This window comes from Phasianus colchicus, chromosome 12 (assembly GCF_987193195.1).
Source record: "Phasianus colchicus chromosome 12, bPhaCol1.hap1.1, whole genome shotgun sequence".
NCBI lineage: Eukaryota > Metazoa > Chordata > Aves > Galliformes > Phasianidae > Phasianus > Phasianus colchicus.
The window spans coordinates 11,857,943-11,879,575 of record NC_143447.1 but is presented as its reverse complement, the minus strand read 5'-3'; the positions used below and the strand labels follow the sequence as shown (position 1 = coordinate 11,879,575).

General features: G+C 40.4%; 1 protein-coding gene across 10 annotated transcripts in view; it reads right to left on the bottom strand.

Annotated features, from left to right (window-relative positions):
* The window catches only part of ADAMTSL3 (ADAMTS like 3), a 179,558-nt gene extending 158,484 nt beyond the window's left edge, over positions 1-21,074 (bottom strand). The window contains exons 1-2 of one of the 10 annotated variants that reach the window (XM_090148955.1): positions 20,892-21,074; positions 18,924-19,018 (exon numbers count right to left, since the gene is read on the bottom strand). In XM_090148955.1, the coding sequence (XP_090005081.1) occupies positions 18,924-18,998 (75 nt within the window). In that variant the 5' untranslated portion in view covers positions 18,999-19,018; positions 20,892-21,074. The other 9 variants (XM_090148956.1, XM_090148963.1, XM_090148962.1 and 6 more) reach the window with 9 other exon arrangements.
* Positions 21,075-21,633: the final 559 nt, after the last annotated feature.

Sequence of the window (21,633 nt, the reverse complement as noted above, 5' to 3'; positions counted from 1 at the left end):
TCAGAAATGCTTTTCTCCCTCTTCTTCAACCAGGATAGGAAAGGACAGTTCACGTGGTACATAGTGGCCTAACATCACCCATATGTGACCAAATACTTATAAACACACTGCTGGTACTGCCAACTCATGGAAGAACAGAGCCTGTGCTGATGCTGTTTTTTACCTACCTTTATTCAGAGGGGCACTGAGAGCCCTTCTACCATCTTGCTAATAGATCTTCAGATGTCCCAGAATTCCAGTTGAAAAGACAGACCACCCTGAATAAAAGTGTAAATAATCAAACTGCTTCTCCTCTGTTACTTCTAATAGATGAATCCTTTCTCACCTGAAAGAAATTAGACTGTAGAGAACGCCCCAGCCAGATGTTCACTCTCAGGCCAACTTATGATTTAGAGCAGCTAACCACATGAACGTGCCTAACACATGAAGAGGAAAATGATTTTTCCACCATTAGTTTTCCGCCACTTCTGATAATTTTGGTGATATTAACCCAATTCTTCATCTACCTTTCTTTCCCTGTTGCAATAAGTACCTTTGCAGGGTTTATGGACTAAGCAGCCCAGCACATTGACTCGGCCAGGCACATTTTCACAATAAGGAAGCAGTTAAATGGTCATGGCTTGGCTGTAGGAATGTTGGTTTAAGGCTATTAATAAGGCACGTGAGGTGAATGCCTTTCAGCCAAGCGCCCTCCACATGCACACACCTGTTTCAGCAGGAATTTAAAGAGAAATTCCCAAAAGAAACTGTTCACAGCACGCAGTCTCTAAGTCTCAAATGCATTTTGCAAACACTCCAGAGCTTTTGAGCTTTTTGTTCTTACCGTCAGTAAAGCACAATGACACATCAGCCACCAGGCAAAGCATACAACTTCCTAGTAGAACTTCTTTAATCCCTAAGAAATCATTATCTTCATCTTAGTAGCGTCTCTGTTCTTGTCATCTATCGCTGAGTTCTTTACCATAGAATTCCAGGCTCTTTGTCATCCCCACCAAATCTTTTGCTGTTGAAATGCTTTTCCTGACTCTCGCCCCCTATTCAAAAGCTGCAATTCACTTTCTTCAACCATATTTTCATGCTGTTCCAATATTTAACTTTCTTAGCTTCACATTTACTCCTCAGCTGAACTCTACTCTCTCAGTCTAGTGAGGCCAAATGTTAGCCTGATCCATTCCCTTTCTCATTTCCTCTTTATCTTTTTGAGGATGGGAAGAAGTTGTGCTCCAAGTGTACTTTGTCTTCTGTTTTCTCTTGCCAGTGAAAGCATCTCAAGCAGGGCAAGGCTTTAACTGCATATTGTATTGAGCCATACACACTGTCCAGCATTAACAAAGGAAAGGCAGACTGGAACAAAGTCAATGCATGAATGAAAAGCAAACAATGTAACAAAAGAAGCAGAAGCTCCCCAAAAAACAGTCTTCAAATATGAAAAGACCAAGTATGAAAGATGACCTACCATTAATCTCAAGATTGTCCCCTTCTGGGTCACAGTTCTTCTGCTAACATTAACTGGCAGTATTTTATGTTTACACTTCCTAATAAGTCACTACTTTGATAACTGTGCTTTAATCCAGGAAAAAAACCAGCAATTGGAAGCTCACATGACAGGCACTGCAGTCATCTGTTCACAGACAACCGTTAAGACTAATGGTCATTAGTTTAATGATTCTTTTTTGTTCTTCTAAACGATGTGGACAGTAATGCTGGAGGACTGATATGGTGGAGGGGAAAGGGCTCTTACTGAGGTGAGAAAAGATAAACACAGATTCGCTTCTGGGAGGAATGAAATAAATCCTCCAAATGAAGTGGAATTGCTGAAATGTTAAAAAGACACAGCTGAGCAAGTCAGACAAAATGAAAATAGAAATGGCTAATTCAGAATAGGATGCTTGCCTTAATCAGAATAGTTTAAACACTACGACTTTATCACTCATCTTCCATGACCAGTAAGTAAATTTCATTAAGCAGTTTTAAAACGATCCAGAGGATTAGAGAAAGATATTCAATAAACATGAAAACAAAAAAAAAAAAGTGAAGAATAGATAATACTGAATACAAAAGGCAGCACATTGACTAGTAGTTTGGAATCAAATGAAAAGTATGAAACCCTCTTAAATGCACTGCATTTTGTTGTTTTAAATATTTTAAGCACTATGTGTCTTCACTATGACTGATCTCACTAACAGTCTTAACCCTCTTAGTCTCTGTATTTTGAGCGTAACTGGTAGCAAGATCAAGTGAAAATAGGTATCACGTTGAAAGATGGGGCACGTGATTAAACTTTTAGTCATCCATCTTGTATTCTCATTTGAGCAGCTGATGTTGAGTGAATTGCTTCACTATGTGTGCATTACTCTGGGAACTTGGCTACCATATCCACAATATGTGATTTGCCAATACATACCACCTGCATACTGAGGGGAACGGAAGACCTTCCTGTGGAAGAATATCTTCCCATCCTGTGTGGGTGTGCAGGAGCAGATGTGTACGTACAACGGATAGCTCCCAAGACACATGAACTGAGACATGTCATAAGTCAAACACTGTTTTCCAATAACGATTATCTTTCTACAGGAAATTTAACAGAATAATTTTACTCCTTCAGAATACCACACTGAAGCTTATGATGGCATAACAGATGGCTAGCAAGATAAACTCTTTTCTAGCAGTTTGAAGAGCCTAACTGCAGGATTGATCACTTCTCAGAGTGCACTTAGTTACTGGCATTTCATTGGATCTACTGGCACCTCAAAAATTAGAGGCAACTGAACATTAAGCGAAGGCTCTAGTCAAGCTGCTGAAAAGCTCTACTACCATAACCAATACGGGAAAAGTTCTGGAGGGATTGACCTTCACAGTTGCTGCTGGTATGATTAAGTCTCTGTTAATGCATCTGTCCCACACACAAAATGAGAAATTAGCTCTGGCATACACAACTTGCAGGCTAGTGTTTCAGCCTCCACTGTTTCAGCAATTCAGTTGTAAACATTACTATTTTTCCTCAGAAGTAGGAGCTCGTGTGTAAACAGCTTTTCAAAAGCAGATTTATTGAATTTACTAGAGTACACATAATCTTGGTTTGTCCACTTGACCTTGTCTTCTGAAAGGCTGCCATGCCTCTTACAGGACAAGAGATACTCAGCTCACTGCTTTTAAAAACAACAAGGGCAAATGCAGAGTTCTTAATACATGCCTGACTTCTATAACCAACAGTGCAAACCCACCTATTCTTACATATCCAGCAGTTTCTCTTTCACTGCTACCATTTGCACATAAGGTTAAACTAAATTCTTGACAGCATAGTTTAATTTTAAAGATTTACAGAAGGGCACTATTCCTACAAAATATTTTTCAACTATTCCTGAGCAGTTTTGGATGGATCTGTGGCAATAACCTCCTCTGAATTCTCTTATCCACAGTCAGCTCTTAGTTTGCCAGTACAAGCTAATGTGAGCTAGGAGGCCAGCCCTAACAGTTCAATATCTAAAGCTTTAGCATGGTTCCAGATTCTCATATGTTTGTCTTCAGCATTCTAAAACTTTTAAAAATACAGACAGAATCCAAGAACAATGGACTGCGTGAAGACATGAAAATAAATTCTTCTGCCTTTATATTTAATTGCAGAGGATTCCTTTTGCCCTGTGCATCTATTACTTCTTCTCAGGCTGAAGACATCCATAACACTGAAAACTACTGAAGCAAGAATCTATACAAGTTAGTGAATTTGCAAAAAATGGTATGGAATACTGTGCTCTAGAGTCAACTGATGTGTTCTTATTCTGCATATTTATACATCTCTTCACATTCTCCATTGCTTTACAAATTGTAGACAGTGAGATAGTTCACTCACTGTTCCGCCATGCTCAAGTTAACTGTGGCAGTAATTCAGTTGTTTTCATTTGCAGTCTTTAAACGGCCTGGTTTCCTCTGCATTCTATACAGAGTAAAATGTTATTATATGAAACTTAAACAGATCCATTTCAAATAACGAGACCCGAACGTAAATCTTAACCTGTGTATTTCTCCGCAACTTCGGCTGTACTTGGAATTATCAGTCCAGAACATCTCTATTTCAGAGCCCAGTTATTTTTGCCAAGATATTCTTTTATCCTGATAATAGTGAACAAAGCCAGTGTGCTGGCCTGACTCAGACTGTAATTCTGTGCCTTTATGCAAGCTTTTTATAGCTTCTAGTAGGAAGACTGAAGGGAATCCTACACATCCACACGAGGTCTGAAATTTGTTGCCATCTTGTAGAAAACATTATGAAAATGATTGAATGACTTCATTTCTTCCCTATGCTTTTCTTCTCTTAGTGATGCATGCAGCTTCTTCCTTCATGTTATATGCCACTCCATCTTTAATAAAACAACAAGGGTCTGACTGCAAGTTGTTCTATTAAAAATAGAACCAGTTTCTTTAAAAAAAAACCAACACACAATTCCCTATCTAAAGTAAACCCTCAAAGATGACACTGCATACAATAAATGGAAGTATGGGGCAATAATAAAAGTCAAAATGCCTATGCCTAAGAAAATTTAATGTGGTCTCTGAATCTCAAAATATGCTAAAACCATTCATTATAGCCAGTCAGAAACAAGGAATCATTCTGATTTCTCTTAAAGCTGTAAGGATCCAAACCAATCACTAGCATTTCAGATTAATCAAACACCTCACGCACACTGGGAAAACACAAGGCTGCACTGCTCCTATTTTTGTTCCTCCAGCCATGAGACAAAACCTGATACCTATTTTAAAGCAATGCATCCCATTCCGCTGTTTCCTGGGAGGCAGGGAGCTGGCAGAGAAGGGAGAACCTTTCTCCCAGTTCTTCACCAGGTATAAATATCACATTAAAAACTTCCACTAATATAACAGGAAGCCTTGCACTTAAATCCTCAAGTCTGCTGTGAGTGAACAAATAGAAAAACAGAGTACCCCACTTAAATAAATATTCATCTAGCACTACTGCTAATATTTTTTCTCCCCTCATGTATATGAAGAACAGCCAAACTTGTACTATTTTCAGAATAATAGTCAAGGAACAAAGGAAGTTATGTACAGCGCTTTTTAAGCGCAGGAAAATTACAGAAACCAAAATCATCTTTGGTTGAGAAGTATTTTAAAGACATTAATAGAATAAACCCTTCTCTGTAAATCTCTTCTTATAATTTCCTTTAGTAAAAGATAACAACATATTGGATTTAAGTCCATATATAACATATCAAATGCTCTTTTTTAAACAGAGGATCTATTCATAGCAGCTTGTATTTGCAACATATGCAGCAAATTATACTATTAAACACTTAATCCTAATAAAGTTTAAATTTCACCCCTCACAATAAAGCTTACACAAATCTTGCTATACTTGAAATAAGATTCCAGGAATAAACATTAAAAGTTGTAGGTAGCTAAAGTGACAGGAGTGATTGAACATTTGAGATGTAAAGTTAGATGTTTATATCTAAGTGTTCTCATGAAACATTAAGAATAATTATTAAAAAAAAAAGGGGGGAGGGGGCGGCGGAGGAGGAGAGGGGAGCCCAATTAGCCAAGGTTTTAGATTTTCAATTTACAAAATATAGGAAAATAACAGATGGTCTGGAGTCCCATGAGCCAGTTTACACACCTCTGAGAAGTCTGAGCTTGTACGTGCCCTCTGTATGGAGGCAAGTAATGGACTGGTCTCCTTGAGAGCCCTTCACTGCTTCAGCACCTCCCTCAGGAGTTGAGCACAGCACCAGCCCAAACTAATCGGAATGAAATGCCACTGCAACAGAGATGCTCATGTCCACAGCACAGTTTGCTATGGCAGCCTTGAAATAGAGGAACGGATGTAAATAAGCATTGTAAAAAAGACGACGCAAACCTGAGTACAAATCTCTCCACAAAGACTATTTAGTTTCTGAAAGGTGTCTGAAAGGAAGATCCATTAAAATCACACATGTCCAACCAACCTAGATTTCATATAAACTCTAGCACTCTCTGTGTCAGGTTCCAGAATGTCTGACCTCTCTAAAGTTAATTATGCAGTTCTGAATAGGATTTTCTTCTAAGCTACTTTAAACAGCCAGTTCCAACACACAAAACAGATCAAAAAAGCGGCCCTCGATTTTACAAGACCAGTTGTGCCACTGCAAGCCCCATTTCAGAGCAAGTATTCAGCCTAACAAGCTGCATCATCCTTAAACACAAAGCATCATTCATCATTTCTCCTTAGCCATGCTCCCAATTAGCCATCTAAGAACATCTGGTTGCATCCACTTTCTCAACTAAAAATAACACCAATGTGAATCACAGTCTATTGTTTTATACAGCAGTCCTCTAACTTACAGAGAAGAATCTATCAGGAACCCGCAGTTCTGATGCAGACAAAAGCCACTACCAAATCTCATCTTGCCAGAGAACAACATCATAGAGACTTCATCAGTGCTTTTACCTACGCTATGCCTGCACATATTTCCACATGATATACCTACAGCAGCACAGTATATAACTGCTCTATAGCAGTAAGTTGAAGCTTGCAACGCTGTATACCACCACCTAAAAAGGGAAAATGTTTTAAATGCTCTTTTAAAAAATGTTCTAGATTTCTTTTTCCTGAGGACAATAAAGAATAATGCATTTATTATTTCATAGGTACTAACTATAGTCTACCTTTGATTTACTGTAAGATTTACTGTAAAGATGCAGGTGTAATTTCTCATAATAATAAAGATGTCTAACTCTTGAATCTTTTGATCTTGGATGTTGAAAACATCACCTAGAGTTTTATACTTTTACATAGAGATTAGTGGAACAAGGCCTACCCCATATCACTTGGGAATCATGACTGTAAGGCTTAATAGGATGCTTCGGTAGCACAGAATGATTCCACAAAACATGGAATGGTCTGATATCGAATGGGGAAGAATTAGCAGGTGCAAGGATGTTGTACCAGGGAACTCTCCTCTGAGGAGGTTGGGTAGACTTGATGACATGGGTTCCCAACATTCTACAGAGTAAATAACCTCGAAACTCCAGGTAAGTTGAGTTCTGAAGATGGAAGAGACAGGCCAGATCATTACTGAAAGGATCTAATTGAATGTTGTCTGTTTTACTGTCAAGATGAAGGGTCAGTGCCATTTATTCATTGCTACCAGCCTCTCTTCTCTTCCTAGCTGCCTTCCTTCACAGACCCACGTGGAGCTAAGAAGGTACAGTAGTGAAAATCCCAGAAAGGATTAGTTCTGTGCAATCAAATATGCTTTCCCCACATTTATGCAGTTATTTTTAAGAGCTCTTCAGAGTTCCTTTATTCTCATAGTAAGGTTCTCTTCAGCCAAGGCAATGCTGAGAAGTAACAGCGAATCCTAAATGTTAGCTTCAACTATTCCAATCCAGACACACGCACTAACTAGAAATGTTTGTATAATTCACTCATGTTTTGTTCAAGAAGAATCTTACTTCATGAGTTAAATTTTATTCATAGCTGAAGTCTACATTTAAAATAAGACCGGGTTATTATGGAGGAAAAATCTTATAAAAATTGAAAACTCCCTTTGAAACACATGCTTTCCAGTAAAAGCAGCTAGCAAAATGCAAAACATGGTCAACATTCCAACACCATGATGTCAATTTTCATATGCACAGGCAAAATGCCGCATGCAGAAATCAACTCTCTATCATATCTTCCTTATTTATGATGTGCTTGTGTTTCCCTTTGAGTTCATTAGCAGAACTGCACCATGCAGTAGAAAGTGCAACCACTTAACAGGTTCGAAGGAATCTTCTGTATATAATAAGTCTGGCAAAATGCCACATTGATTTTCAAAAAACGGATTCCCACATTCTGCTTCAATTTTTCTTGAAAAAATAGTGTGCTTGCTTTAAGGAATAGTTTTGATGTTACCCTCTGCAGTAGTTCAGAGAAATTCCTGCTAACAGGGTCTGGAACCCCTAATAGAATGCTCTTCAATGACACACTAAAAACCTGACACACATACAAACACACACACACACACACACACACACACACACGAAATTGCCTCAAATAGAGCAAGGTTTATAAGCAAGAGGAAAAGCATCTTTTTATTTTTATTTTTTTCCAAAGGGACAAATGCAGCCAATTTTCAAGAAAATTCACAACTGCAGACACAGCTTTAAATGCCATCTGTCCTTCTCAGACACACAAAGAGACAAAATGATTCACACCACAGGAAGCATGATAACCAACTCATGAGCACTAATGAAATACAGCCCCATTTTTCTTCCTATGGGCAGGTCTTACTCAGGAAAAGCTCCCACTTATGTCTCAGGCAAAGAGCCTACAGCCTTCACTGGCACTGTTACTCAAATGCAGAATGTCACACTGTTCAACTAGAAAGCCTTGTACAAATGTTACAAAATAAGGTCTCTGTTGTGGCACAGTAACCTAATGAAGTCCACAGGGCTCCCCATGCTGGATTTCATTCCAGGACTGAGGTTTCAGGCAAATCCTCATACTACACCACTGAATAAATCAGTGTGAATTTTTGGCAGACAAGGAATGATGGGACACTCCTATAGTAAAGTTGAAGATGACAAGGCCCTTCCTACAGTGTCCTCATGGGAGGCTAAATGTTTGAAATTATGAAGAAGTCTACAATTCCTATATTTTTCCTATTTCTAAATAGTAGTTTCTATGTGACGTGATAGATAGCTCACAGAGGTCTAAACTCAGCAAGAAAAATAAGCAATTATAAACAAATACATCATTGGTGTTTGCTAAGGACATAATTCAAGGAAGTTCAAAAGATCACTACAAGGCCCATATGTTCTGTTATCCCAGCTACAGCCCTTCTCAAGATGGTTATCTACAGGAAGAAGTTTTCTCCAAGAAAAGCTTAGCATTCCCAGTACATCTTTGTTGCCTTCACAAAAACCATGGAATCTCTTTTTTTTTAAAAAAAATAAGAATTCAGCTCATGTATAAAAACTAAAAGTATACAGAAATTTTCCCTTTCAAGGTAGTGCTGCTACCTATGACTAGGTAAAGATTTAAAGGGTTGCAAGTTAAGAACAGGTGATGCTAACAGGATGCTTGAAAGGCCCATGAGACTTGCAACATTAAGTAAAATGTATTTGCCTACTGATCTAATTGCTTACTAATTTTCAAATCTATTCCCACTGGATAAGTAATGGCATTTTAAGCCTAGCTCCTGGCATTAAAAATACATTTCTAGTTTCCTCTTAGCAGAAGATAAACAGCTGCATGGTAAAAAGCCATACATTAAGATGGCATTCCGTAGGTTTTTGTATGGTTTTAACCAACCTATTGTGTTCCAAGTTTAGCTGAAAGAGGTAGGAAGGGGAAATGAGAAATACATTTGGGTGCACAATTTCACAGTGGGGTGAAGGCAAGTGCTCACTCATTCAGAGAAAATGTCTGGAATATTTGTGTCTTATGGAAGGACTTATCACATAATGAAAGTGGAATTTAAGCCAAGAGTTATTTCGTAAAATAAGAAAATATTGCTCTATTTATCTTGCACAAGAAAATGATAGTTTGTTCAAGAACAAGAAACTATTCCAGCTACCAATTAAGATGGTATAAATTTAAGTTTTGGAATTTTTGAAGGACAATTTTGAATGTGTGCAGAAAAAATGCAATTTTTTAACAAAAACAAAAAATTATACAAGGCAGATGAAGGAGAAGCTCAGAATATAGTTACCTGTTTTTGTTTTTTTTTGTGAAGGCTATGCCTATAGATATGCTGAAGTTTGGAGAATATGTTTCTTTAGTTTCTAAATGATGAGTCACAAGTGACAACAGCAGTAGGTTCCAGCTTCCAACTCAATAACCCTCAAGCATAACCCCAATGAACACGGAGATGGCATAACAACAGCTGAACTGGTTTGGACTAAAGACGCATACTAGACCATCAGCTTCAACATTCACTGTAAGTAGATACCCAGAGAAAGACACACACAGAGCAAGCACATCCTATACTTCGCTGGAGTAATTTCCTGGACTTGTGCACCTCTCTTTTTAGCCTGACATGGTTCGTCTATTTTGTAGTATTGAGTGGCTCTTCCAAGCACTTGTCCTGTCTTCTGAATTCCTGCATCCTTCTACTCAACAAAACCCCTGGCAAGCAGTACCAAAGACCATTATATAGAGGACAATCTCTGCATTTCCCTGAATGCAGTTCCCAGTAATTTCAGTTATAACATCCAGTTGTTACACTGGAAGCAACAAGCTACCAGCTGATACCTGCCTAGATTTTCAACCTCATTCAGAAAAGGCTCAGAACCACATACCGTGCTTAAGTATGGGCACACCAAGAATTAACACAGTGAGAACATAACTCTCCTTGCTTTGTGTCTTCCCTTCATAGCATTTCCTAGTGTTGAATTTACATGTTTGATTACTGACAAGCTCTGAGCACTAGCAGTTCCATGAAAGGACATACCTGGGAATCACTGTTCTAGAGGAGAAGTAATGGTTCTTCACCATTCAGAAAGCACCTTACATTCATACAAATAAAACTATATAATCAGGTACATATAGACAGAATCCATTCAAACAGTCTTATCAGTTAGTGGTGTTTGTCAAATCCCTACACAGCATGCGGCTCGTCTCTTCACAGATGGATGTATCCCCTCTTCAGCTTTCTAACAAAAGTGTTGATGAGATCAGCTGAAAAAAAATCAGTAACCTGCTGGACGCACTGGTAGTTTCCAACCAGAACATCATTTAGTAAGCAGGCAATACTCAAGACACTACTACAATACTGTTTTTTCCAGCCAAAATTCATGTTAGTCAACAAGGGAGCAGTTTAAAACTATTTGGAGACTCAAGAAAACAAAACACCAAATGAATAATGAGACTTTGAAAACATCTAATGAAAGGAGACTCTCAAGAGAGGAAGCCAAATCATATCTTAGCATATTTTATTTGTTATGTATCCACAGAGAGCAGCGAGCTTGTTTGGCCTTTTGCTTCCACACCACTGCTTCATCAGCAAGAGGCTGCAGTAGCTGGGACGAAAGGACAATTCCCGTTGGAACAGATGTATCTGAGTACATCAGAACCATGACTTGCATTACTGCTTCTTATTTCTCCATGCCATTTGATAGCCTGGTGCAGCCACACATAAAAGCAAGGAAATGGCGACAACAATCAGAAAAAAAACAAGTGAAGACATTTTTGGTGCTACCTCAATTCTTTTTGAATCAGTCAGCTGGGAATAAAGCTGGGTTCTGCAGCCTCCTGACGGGTGCAGAGCAACAAACAGCCTGCAAGAAAGCAGTCACCTTCTCCTGGCATTCTGTGGCACTGCAAGTGGACCCATGTCACCTTCATTCTCAGATACTGCAAGGCAGTAGATCAGGCAGCTAAAGCTCTGTTCTCTATGTCTGCATGTTCAGAGAGAATCTCAGTTTCTTCTGCGTAAATACATTATAAACGATACTGTTCTGCTTGCATGCACTGACAAGAGACTGTATCCTATAAATTTAGCAGCTTAGATTTTTGGCAAAAAACATTATATAAATACAGAAATACATGTTTCCGCATATAAACAAATGCTTTACTTATTTAAAGTTATGAAACAGCATCATTAACCAGTTGGGACCTCCCACCACGACACAAATGACAACAGTTAGCATACAACAACAATCTAGTAATTGCAGTCATAAATGCATTTTTAATATTGTTTCACAATTTGAGCTGACTGCATTCACTGTGTTTCTAGTGGATCCAGAAGCATGACAAACTGACAATTCTTGGAAACCACATTTCTCAAAACAGACTGAGAATGCTGTTTTCATTCCCTCTCCATAATGATGTTAAATCTAATAAATATAAAATTAGAAACAGAAATAACATTGTTCCTAAACAATTTATGTAATATGCTGTCTGGAAGAAATGTATTAAGCCAAAATTTCAGAAACTACACTCCGTTTATCAACACTTGATGCTTCCACTTGTACATCTCAAATTTTTATCAAGTATCTGCACATTCATGTACTAGAACTCACACACCAGAATCCTGTTCTCTCAAAAGAGTTTTGAGGGTGAAAGTTTTGGTTTAATGTTGAAACATGAAGACAGATGGTTAGCTAGGCTTTTGGAAGTGCCTAAGGCACTTACGTGCCTGGTTTTGATCATACTAATGGAAATTTAGCCTGTCACTTGTTTTGAAAATCCTTTTAAGCACCTACCAATAAAGCTAAGCACTTAATATTTGCGTTTAACTTACAAAGGCTGGAAGCTTACTGAAAGTCACCAAAGTAAAGGCTCCACATCACACAGACCCTTCTGAAACAACAGCCCTATTTGCAACAAATTTAGCACCCTTGTGTAGACAGTCATCAAAAAGTTTGCAGAACCACGCTTGCTCTTAGAAGACGGAGTAAGGCACTTTTGAAAATGTAGCCCTTAAATCCAAGAGCACTTAACCCACAAGACTTCATTTAATATCAAGAAAAGTTCTCTTCTTAGCAGAAGGAAAGTCCTTTACAAACTTGCTTACAAACCTAAAGGAATAATAGTGACAAAGTACAGAGGTTATTTCAGAACTGCAGTGCAACACAGTTCCCACGTGGGTCTTACTCATTAGAGTAAGCCTTCCTTTTCTACGATACATGTACAAATTTAACTATTTCTTCAAGAGAGCCATGAATGTGAGATGAAGAGCATTCCTCACGTAGCACTGCAGAAGTTGGGAAAGTACATCTCTAATTAAGACAGTGCTGAAAATTCAAGTCTATAAACATGTTCTGTTCCATTCTAAAACAGGGGAAAACAGATTCTTATTCCAGAACTCACAAGAAGGTTGAAAATGCTTTTCAGAATAAAAAAACCATGCAGACAAATAAATACTGAGCTTAAAAACTGTAGAATCTTCAAAAGGAAGTTTATCTGATGTCAATCTGCACAGAAATCAAGCTAGGGCCAAATCTAGAATGATTAAAGCCTGAATTTTCCTTCCACCAGCTGTTTGCTTCTTTTTCTACTTCTAGCTGCAAACTCTGTTGTCCCTCTAGAGTTGCCATAGCTATATCCACTGTCCTGCCCAGAACGCTGTTCTCACTGGCAAACTGCATTTCAAAAACACACCCACACTTTCACAGTGCACAAATGGTTTTACAGAGATCCTTCTTAAGAAGTATTACTCTGAAATTGTTGAAGTACGGCAGCGTCGGGCTGTACATGGCCACAGGAATCTAATTAGCATAGGCTATAAAGTATCTTAGTAACACACATTTAGCAGTCAAGTGCAACATTTGCAACACTTTGACATACTCATTCCAAGAGATTTCTCATATAGCCTTACAATGCAAGCAATGACAGAAGCCCAACTATCAACCTGCCCCCACTATCGCTGTAATTAATATATTTACTAGCTACATTATATTTGATGTTTTGTGAAATCCCAGCTCCTGGATTCAGGTGAGCACACAGGATTTGAAGAAAAGCTTCAAGACTCTGAAGGCTTGAATGAATGCAGATAAAGACAAACACATAGATCTTCTAGGTTCTAGAAGCAAATAAAAATGACTCCAATTTTAAAAAACATTTTCTTTCGAAGCTAAACTCATTATTTTGGATGACCAAACCATGATTTCTAAACAACTGATAAAAGGGTTCTAATATCAGTACGATCCACCATGGGCATTTTCAGTGCTGTAAAGGCAGAAACAGAATTTAGTGCACTGAAAAATTGCTCCATCAGTGCAGTTTATGCCTGAGTTTGGTAAGGAATATGCAGGATCCAGATGCACCAAGCAGACCTGAATGAGTAATTATCAATGACTAAGTTTTCAAGTATCTGCTGAAACCAGAGGTCATCCTAGAGCTATTCCTTCACTTCCTAACTACTTTTCCACGGAAAATTCTAAGTTGTGGGCAGTTGTAAAACATTGTTCTTACACTGAAGCTTCTCTAAAAGTGTTCAGCTTTTGGAACTACGAACTGGAGCTTTACATAGAACTGACTTGAGAATCTCAATCCAGATGTTGCAGGGATCTCGTCAGAAACCATCACCAGCAATGATACTCGTGTCTGAAGATGCAGATACAGAATTCTAACTCTGTCTGAACACAGAAACTAAACCACCTTTGTCTTACTGGAATGAATGATTTTGGGCTATACCTCAGATGAATAACCAAAGCACGATTTTCTCAAGTTGTATCACTGTAAGCATCATTCATACTCACTATGATAAAAAATAGTTACTAAAAATGAAAATAAAGAAAGAAAAGTGACTTTTTCACTGGTATCATCTGGAATTTTGGTCATCTCTCACAGTTGCTTAAGCTTTTAATGAGAGTATATTCTTAGAAGTAAGTATTCAAACATATTTTGTGACTCAAGTCACAAGACAGAATCATCATAATTGTTTGCCAGTAGAACTCTTTTGGATTATAAGCAGAGGGCAATTGCAGTTCAGACTCTATGACCACCAGTTGAGCAATCATTATTAGTCACAAATTCAAAATGGGTAAGGAACTTTCACGAGTTTTCTGAGAATGCTGTCACTGAGTTACACACTTATCAATAAAAATATTTTAAGTCAGAATACTACCGAGTTTCAGAAGTGTTACTTGTCTGCATTAGAGGTATTTCAACCTTCAAAGAAGGAATAAAACCACAAAATTATTGAGGCTGATGGCAAAACTCTGTGCAGAATTGCAAAAAAAAAAAAAAAAAAAAAAAAGAGAGAGAGAGAGAAACTTCAAATTAAGCCCTGGATTTCCAAATTACATCCCAATTATTTATTTATTTTTAAAGTATTTTTAGATCTCCAGTATGTTGTATGGCATACAAATCAATCTGTTTCCTGATGTTAATATGCAACATATTCAGTAAAAGAATATTCCAAAGGTTTTTTGCAAAGTTGGTCTCTAAGTCCACTATGCCATGTAATGGACATCAGATTCTTGGCCTCAAAAAACTCAACCTTAAAGTCATTTGCTATGCTGGCAGTTTTTGGCAGATTGGCTATGGCAGAAACATTTCAAATAAGATAATGTTTTCAGTATGTATATCTTTTGCATCCAAACCATCATAGATAGTCAGAATAAAATATAACACAGGTAAGGATTGCAGAATCATAAATCATGAGAGCAACCAACATTTTGTTGAATGTAACCTATGAAACATCCCCTTCCAGAGAAATCCAGAACTAATTCTTCATAAATATCCAGACATGGTGTGTTTGCTATAATTCCTTCCCCAGACCTTAGCAATCCCATGGTCTTCAGAGATGAGATGGACCAACTTACAGAAGGTTTAACTAACACTCCAGGAATGTAAGAAAATATCTGTGTAGTCCAAATTTGAAAATAGCATATGAGAACAAATGTAAAGTAAGCCCACATGCAAAATCTTTGATGATATCTTGTCCACACCATTCCACTAGCAATCATTTCTTGCTGACATTAAGTCATTAGTAAGAATATCATACATACCTTCTCAGATGTATTTCATAACATAAAACAGCTTCAAACTGAACAGTATAATAAAACATCACCATGAGGTTAAGAAGGGAGTAGGTACCAGGCTGAACACCCTGCCTTTTTAATTACCAATTGTTGAGCCTAGGGAGCAGTGAAACTGCTTCTGATCAGTTCTTTGCAGTACTAGGCAAAGCACCATCAGAATATCAATAATCAAATATAAAAAAAGGTGACTCACCCAACTGGTGATGAGGATCTGTAAGTACAGAACACTCCTTCTCAGGAAATAGCCTTCATCCAGGAAACATTCTTCCTTTGAAAGCTAGCCCTTAAATGAGCTACCCACCCAGGGAGGGGTGGACCCTGAATCTGGTCAGGTGGGAAGCACAGGTGGTGGATTGATTGCACCTGTGCTTCCTGGGCCAGCCACCCTCTTCACCAGGTGCCCAACCATCAGTTCAGGCTGTGACACAGCAGTTCCCCTACACCAATGTGTGGCCGTATCTTCTTGAGAGATTACTTAGCAATTTTGGACTTCAATACTTTTACTTTGTTCATTCTCTACTACTGATAGCTCACCTGCTACCATATGAGAAAAGCTGCCTCTTACACCAGATTTAGTAGTAAGCACACATGATCAGTTAAAGCCCTGAGCAAGGATGTAGTTTGCTAATGTTCACAAGTACATGTAATCTGCAGAATACAATAACTGCCTTGGAAGTATTCATCATTTAATTCTATAGAAGTAGTGAATTGTTCCATTCTGCTGATACTGCTGCCTTATTTTTTTTTTTTTTATTTTAAGACAGACTCACGGACATCATTTGCTTGGGTCACTACTGGCTTTAGGCTGAATTCATTTCCCATTCATTTCACTTCTATTGGCAAGGCCAGGAAAAGAAGCCCTGTGTCTGCAGAAAATCACAGCCAAGGCTAGCTTGCAAGTGATCTCTTCCTGAGTCAAACTTATGCCACTGCTCTTGCTCTCAGGACAGTTTTAACAATTAGCAGTTCAGCAGTGCTCAACAGTAAACTGTTTGCTGGTTAACTTATGAAACCTGCTGGTATAGGCAGGTTTTTTCAAGGGTATACACCCTTGAAAAAAGATTTTGTCATGAACTTGAGACACTGTGTGTCCATAAGTTCTGAGGTCAGATTGGAGCCCAGCTAAACACTGTGCTATGCATGTTACCACATTACTGAGGAATCAGAACAGATCCTACAACCAAAGTTCACTTCCACTTCTCAGTAATAGCTACCTCTTTTTCACAACTTCTCATGTTAAAGTTTTCTTTGCATTACATTCGTACCACATTTCCACCACATTCTTCTTAAATGGTTATTATTTTATACTGTACCTGCCTCAAGCAGGATGAAATTAATCAATTGCACATAAGTGATATGACACGGATTTGTGACCTTGCCCAGCATCCAATTGTTTCTAATTGATTAGCTCCAGACATAAGCACTTTAATAGCCAAAAACAATATAAGTGGAAGCTATGGTACAATATTAGGGTAGAACTGTGTGTGGTCCATATAGTATGGCCCTAAGCAACAAATTAAAGAATTAATGGATATTGAATACTAAAAAATGTTATGTTTAAATAATATGGAATATCTTTAATGTGACTAAAATTGAGATAAAAAACCTAAAACATAGGAGGAGAAGGGATTTCTGCAAGATTGGAGTTAAGTGTTAATGGCCCAAATATGCCAAATGCCTTAGAATAATTAAAAGGACCATCAAGACAAAAAATATTTGACCTGGATTGAAATATTCATAAAATTACTCACAATGGTCTATTGATTACTACAATGTGTTTGGGTAGTTGTTTTATAAGGAGACAAGTGAAGCTATGCCAAACCATTTGTGGAGAGGAAGAAACTATGCCTCTACTGGTTCCAGTACTGCAATAAGAAAAATATGAAAGAAAAATATGAAAGAAACGTATTATAAAAAAAAAAACAAAAAAACAAAAAAACCTGGTCTCCTCAAAACCAAAAGGACCAAACACAAAGCTGACATTTCCTTTCCCTGTATCCCTATTCTCATCTTACACGGAACTGTTAAGTGAACTTCACATACTACTTCATTTTATAGGGCTGGCTATTACAGTATCATTCAACTTCTTGCACACAAAAATACAAACAGAACAGGCACAGAAAATCAGTAAATTGTTTACATTTACATGAAAAGCAAGTGGAAAAAAAGAGACCCCCCCTCTGTTGTCCTATCTGCCTGGACATGGACTGCATGTGCTATTTAACTGTCCGGTTATTAAAGAACACAGCAGCTTTTCCTTTTATGACAAGTCCTTTACTCAGGTAAACTGGTTTACTTTCAAGGCTAGCTGTATTGCTCCTGTGAGCAACCACAGCATGGTACAGGAGGTGCTCATCAACGAGTAACTGCCAAACAACTCATTGCACACGCTGCACCAGTACTGCAAGTGAGTAGCACAGCTTGATCCCACTGCCTTGTACTTCAGAGTCCATCACACAGGGATCATAGCTTACTGAGCTGGCCAGTACTACCCTCTCATTTCGTCACATTCCTTTTGAATTTACTTTTGCCTGCTGTATCAGCCTTTGATTCAAAAGTATTTGGGATGTATGTTTAAATAATGACCAGCACACTGTGCTCCAGTTTGACCCCTCCATTTCTCAGCACTGCAGTAGTACAAACAGTACACAATGATAAAATAACATCAATGATTTTCTATGCAGCCAAGAGTTAAGTTGTAAAAAATACCACAATATTTTAAAAACTGATACTATTTATTTCAAAAATATTCTCCAGTTCATTTAATTATCATTCTCTAAGCATTTCTTGATTCTGGAGCACGTGAGACAGAATAATCCTTGAAACGTTCTGTACTGTGGGAACTATCACTATGGGGGATGACAGACTAACAACAACTCTGCCGCATGCCAGCACACCATATTTCTTGAAATACTCACTTCTTGGAACTGATTAGGTTCATATGTCAGGCAATAGATCAGTTGGCAGCTACAGCTTTCCTCCATGGTTCCTGTATTCATTGAACACTTGAAGGAAAGACCTTTTTGGACCTCCCTCCTCCCAAGATACTCACTGACTTCCAAGTGCTTTACATGTTTCTTCTACACAGGTATTTATATAACCCTTGTCACTTACAGTATCTTAACGTTTATCAGGTGCTAAATCTCCTGTGGGCAAAGGGCAGCTGTGTTGCCTTGAGAGACCCCAGGCATTACACATCTGGCAAGATCTCCCTTTGGTCCCCACATAGTTGAGTCAGGTACAATATTACTACAAAGAGAGAAAATATGAATTTCCCATATGGATGTCTTTAAAATTAACTTCAGTGACAGGAAAACCTCGATCCCATTCTCACTGGGAACTTTTTATTTACAATGCAGATACTTCAGCAGCATTGCTTGAATGACATTATTTGAAAGTCTGCAGCAAGATCACCTAAAAAATACCAAGCACAGCAACAAGTCATCACCTACCTGGAGATGAGCACAGATAGCAATAGCAAGCCAAATGACCTCCCAGAAGAGCCCTGCACCATTAGGGCTTGCCATCCTCGTGCCTCGGAACTCTGCTGAGAGAGATTGTTTCAAGTTACAAACAAAACCAAGTGGGCTGCGCCAGGATTTCAATGACTAAAGCAAACTAGGCAAAGGGACAGAACCAGCGTTTGGAAGAAACGCAATACAAACATCGGCGTTTGTGCTGGCCAGCGGAGCAGACTAGCAGCGCATGCCATGAGCACAGCCTGCAGGGTGATGTAGTTCCGATTAGGGAACAGAAGCAGGGTGGGGACGAGGGAAGGTTTGGGGAAGCAGGCAACAGGGGGCGAGATTGATCGGTTCCTGCATGAGAGTCAAAGTATCAAATCGGCCCCTCCCACCTGGACCTCTCATTTTCACCCATTCAGCGCCGAGAACCCAGCCCTGGGGCCTCTGCAGTCATGTGTACTGCCTTTGAAAGTTCTGACCACAACAGTCCTGAGACAGAGAAGAAAATGACCCAGTATAAAGACCCTCACCATTTGCGGGCCAACACTTAACTGCCAGGCACTTTTACTAGAAGCTTCAATTTAAAACCTCTAACAATAAAAAAAATAAACATGCAACAATGCTGATAATTCTGATAATTCTTAGCACATCTTCTTGCCTCAGCCTATTCATTGCCACCGTTATAAAACAGTGCAAGTTCCACACAATCCTAACACATGCACACAGCCCTCCCTCCCCTCACCCTCCACCCCTATTTTTTTTAAGAGGACCCACAGTGAATGCAGATCTTTCCCTCAAAACCAAAACCAGACACGTCCTTTCTAAAATATCAGACGGCCCAAAAGAAAAGCAGCTACCCGAACAACCCTTGCACCTGTCAACTAAACATAATTAAGATTCCTAACAGAAATAAGTGTTTAACGAAGAGAAGAGAAGAGAAGAGAAGAGAAGAGAAGAGAAGAGAAGAGAAGAGAAGAGAAGAGAAGAGAAGAGAAGAGAAGAGAGAGAAGAGAACTCTTCCCACCCACCTACTTCCAACCTTCCACGCTCCTGAATGCTTTGGTCATTCAAAAGTTTCAGTCTCCCATGTGTTAGAGAAGGTTCCTCCCCTCGCCAGGCACCGCGCTCTGGTATCCCGCAGGTGCCGGAGCTTTCCGGGGCTCCCCGAGCGGCCGTGCCGCCCGCCCAGCGGCTCCCGCAGCGCCCCTCTCCGGGAGGCGCCCGCCGCCCCCTCGGCTCACCCACCTGGAGCGGCGCCGGGCTCGGCGCGGAGCGCAGCTCTGGCCGCTGCCGGGGTCGGAGGGGAGCGGCTCCGCCGGCGCCTCCTTCCCGCTCGCAGGTCAAGGGAGAGCCTCGCCCGTCACGGCACCGGGGATACAGCATCCCGCACCGCGAGCGGCGGCCCCTCCCTCACGCCAGGCTCCAGCCCACCGCCGCCAGTTCACCGAGGTCCTACAGGCTGCTGGCGACGGGCCGCCCCTCCCGCCGCCGCAGCCCGGCCCCGGCGAGAACCGCCCGGGCGCCTCCACCTGCGGTGCGGGGCCGCCACCCGCCGCCGCCGCCGCCCGGCACCCCCTCGCGGCCCCGGCCTCCCCGGGCAGAGCGAGCGGGCGGGCGGCCAGCGGGGCCCGGCTCCCCCCGGCTGCGGAGGCGCTGGCTCCGGCAGCCCGGCACCGGGCGGTTCGTCCTCCCCCGAGGGGCGAACGCTACCGTGAAGTCAGCCCCGAAGCTGATGCGAAGCAGCTTCCAAAACCGCAACCGTCCCGTGTCTCATCTCCAAGCGACTCTGACAATGCAGCTGCAAATCCGCTCGCACGCCGAGGAGGTCTTTAATCACGCTGCCCTCCGCGATATTTTTAGGTTTCCTACTGTAAATCTGACAAGTACGTCTCATCCGACAGCTCCGCTCGCCTTCCCCTTTCAGTCGCTAAGCAGTAACGGGGTAAAATCCTCTACCTTTGCGCTACGGCTTCCACCGACGTCCCGAGCTTTCGTCGAGTCTAAGAGCAACACACAGAAAAAGGGCTATTATCCCCGCCACCGAAGTTAAAAATACGCTCCGGCGAACTAAACATAACCGATGAAGAGTTTGTTCAAATATGTTGCGCTGGAAACTTTTCCAGCGTGTTGAGGTTTCTCACCAGCGAGGGAAAGCGCCTCCTCCATCGTTAGGAACAGAGTGCCCTCTGCTGAAAGTCGGCGGCGAGGACGGCGGCCAAAGGGACGGCACGGGTAGGGAGCGGCCTCCGGGCACCGCTGGGCACCGCTGGGCACCGCACGAGCCTTCCCTCCCGCCGGGTCGCTGAGACATGGGCTGCACTGCTGTTAGCCGCAGATAGCATCACAAAGTTGGGCCCTGAGATTCTAATAGTTTCCTAAATTTAAATGCTGATCGGCATTATTGTTTTTCTTTCAGCGTTTCTTGCCTGCATTCTTTACTTTTTCCTTGCTCTGATAGCTTCCTACAACATTGCTTCTCATCACTTGTTTCATAAACACAAAAGATAGTCAAACATCATGTTTGCAAGTCTTAGAAACACTCATTCATCTCCCGCAATTAATTGGAGAAGAAAAGAAGTGAATAGTAGGAAGCAGACCAGGTCAGACAGCTCCAGCAGGCACACCGATGTCAGTGGGGCTGCTGTTGTGTCACACACTTAATTCCTTGCATGATCTATGTCTGAATATACAAAGCATG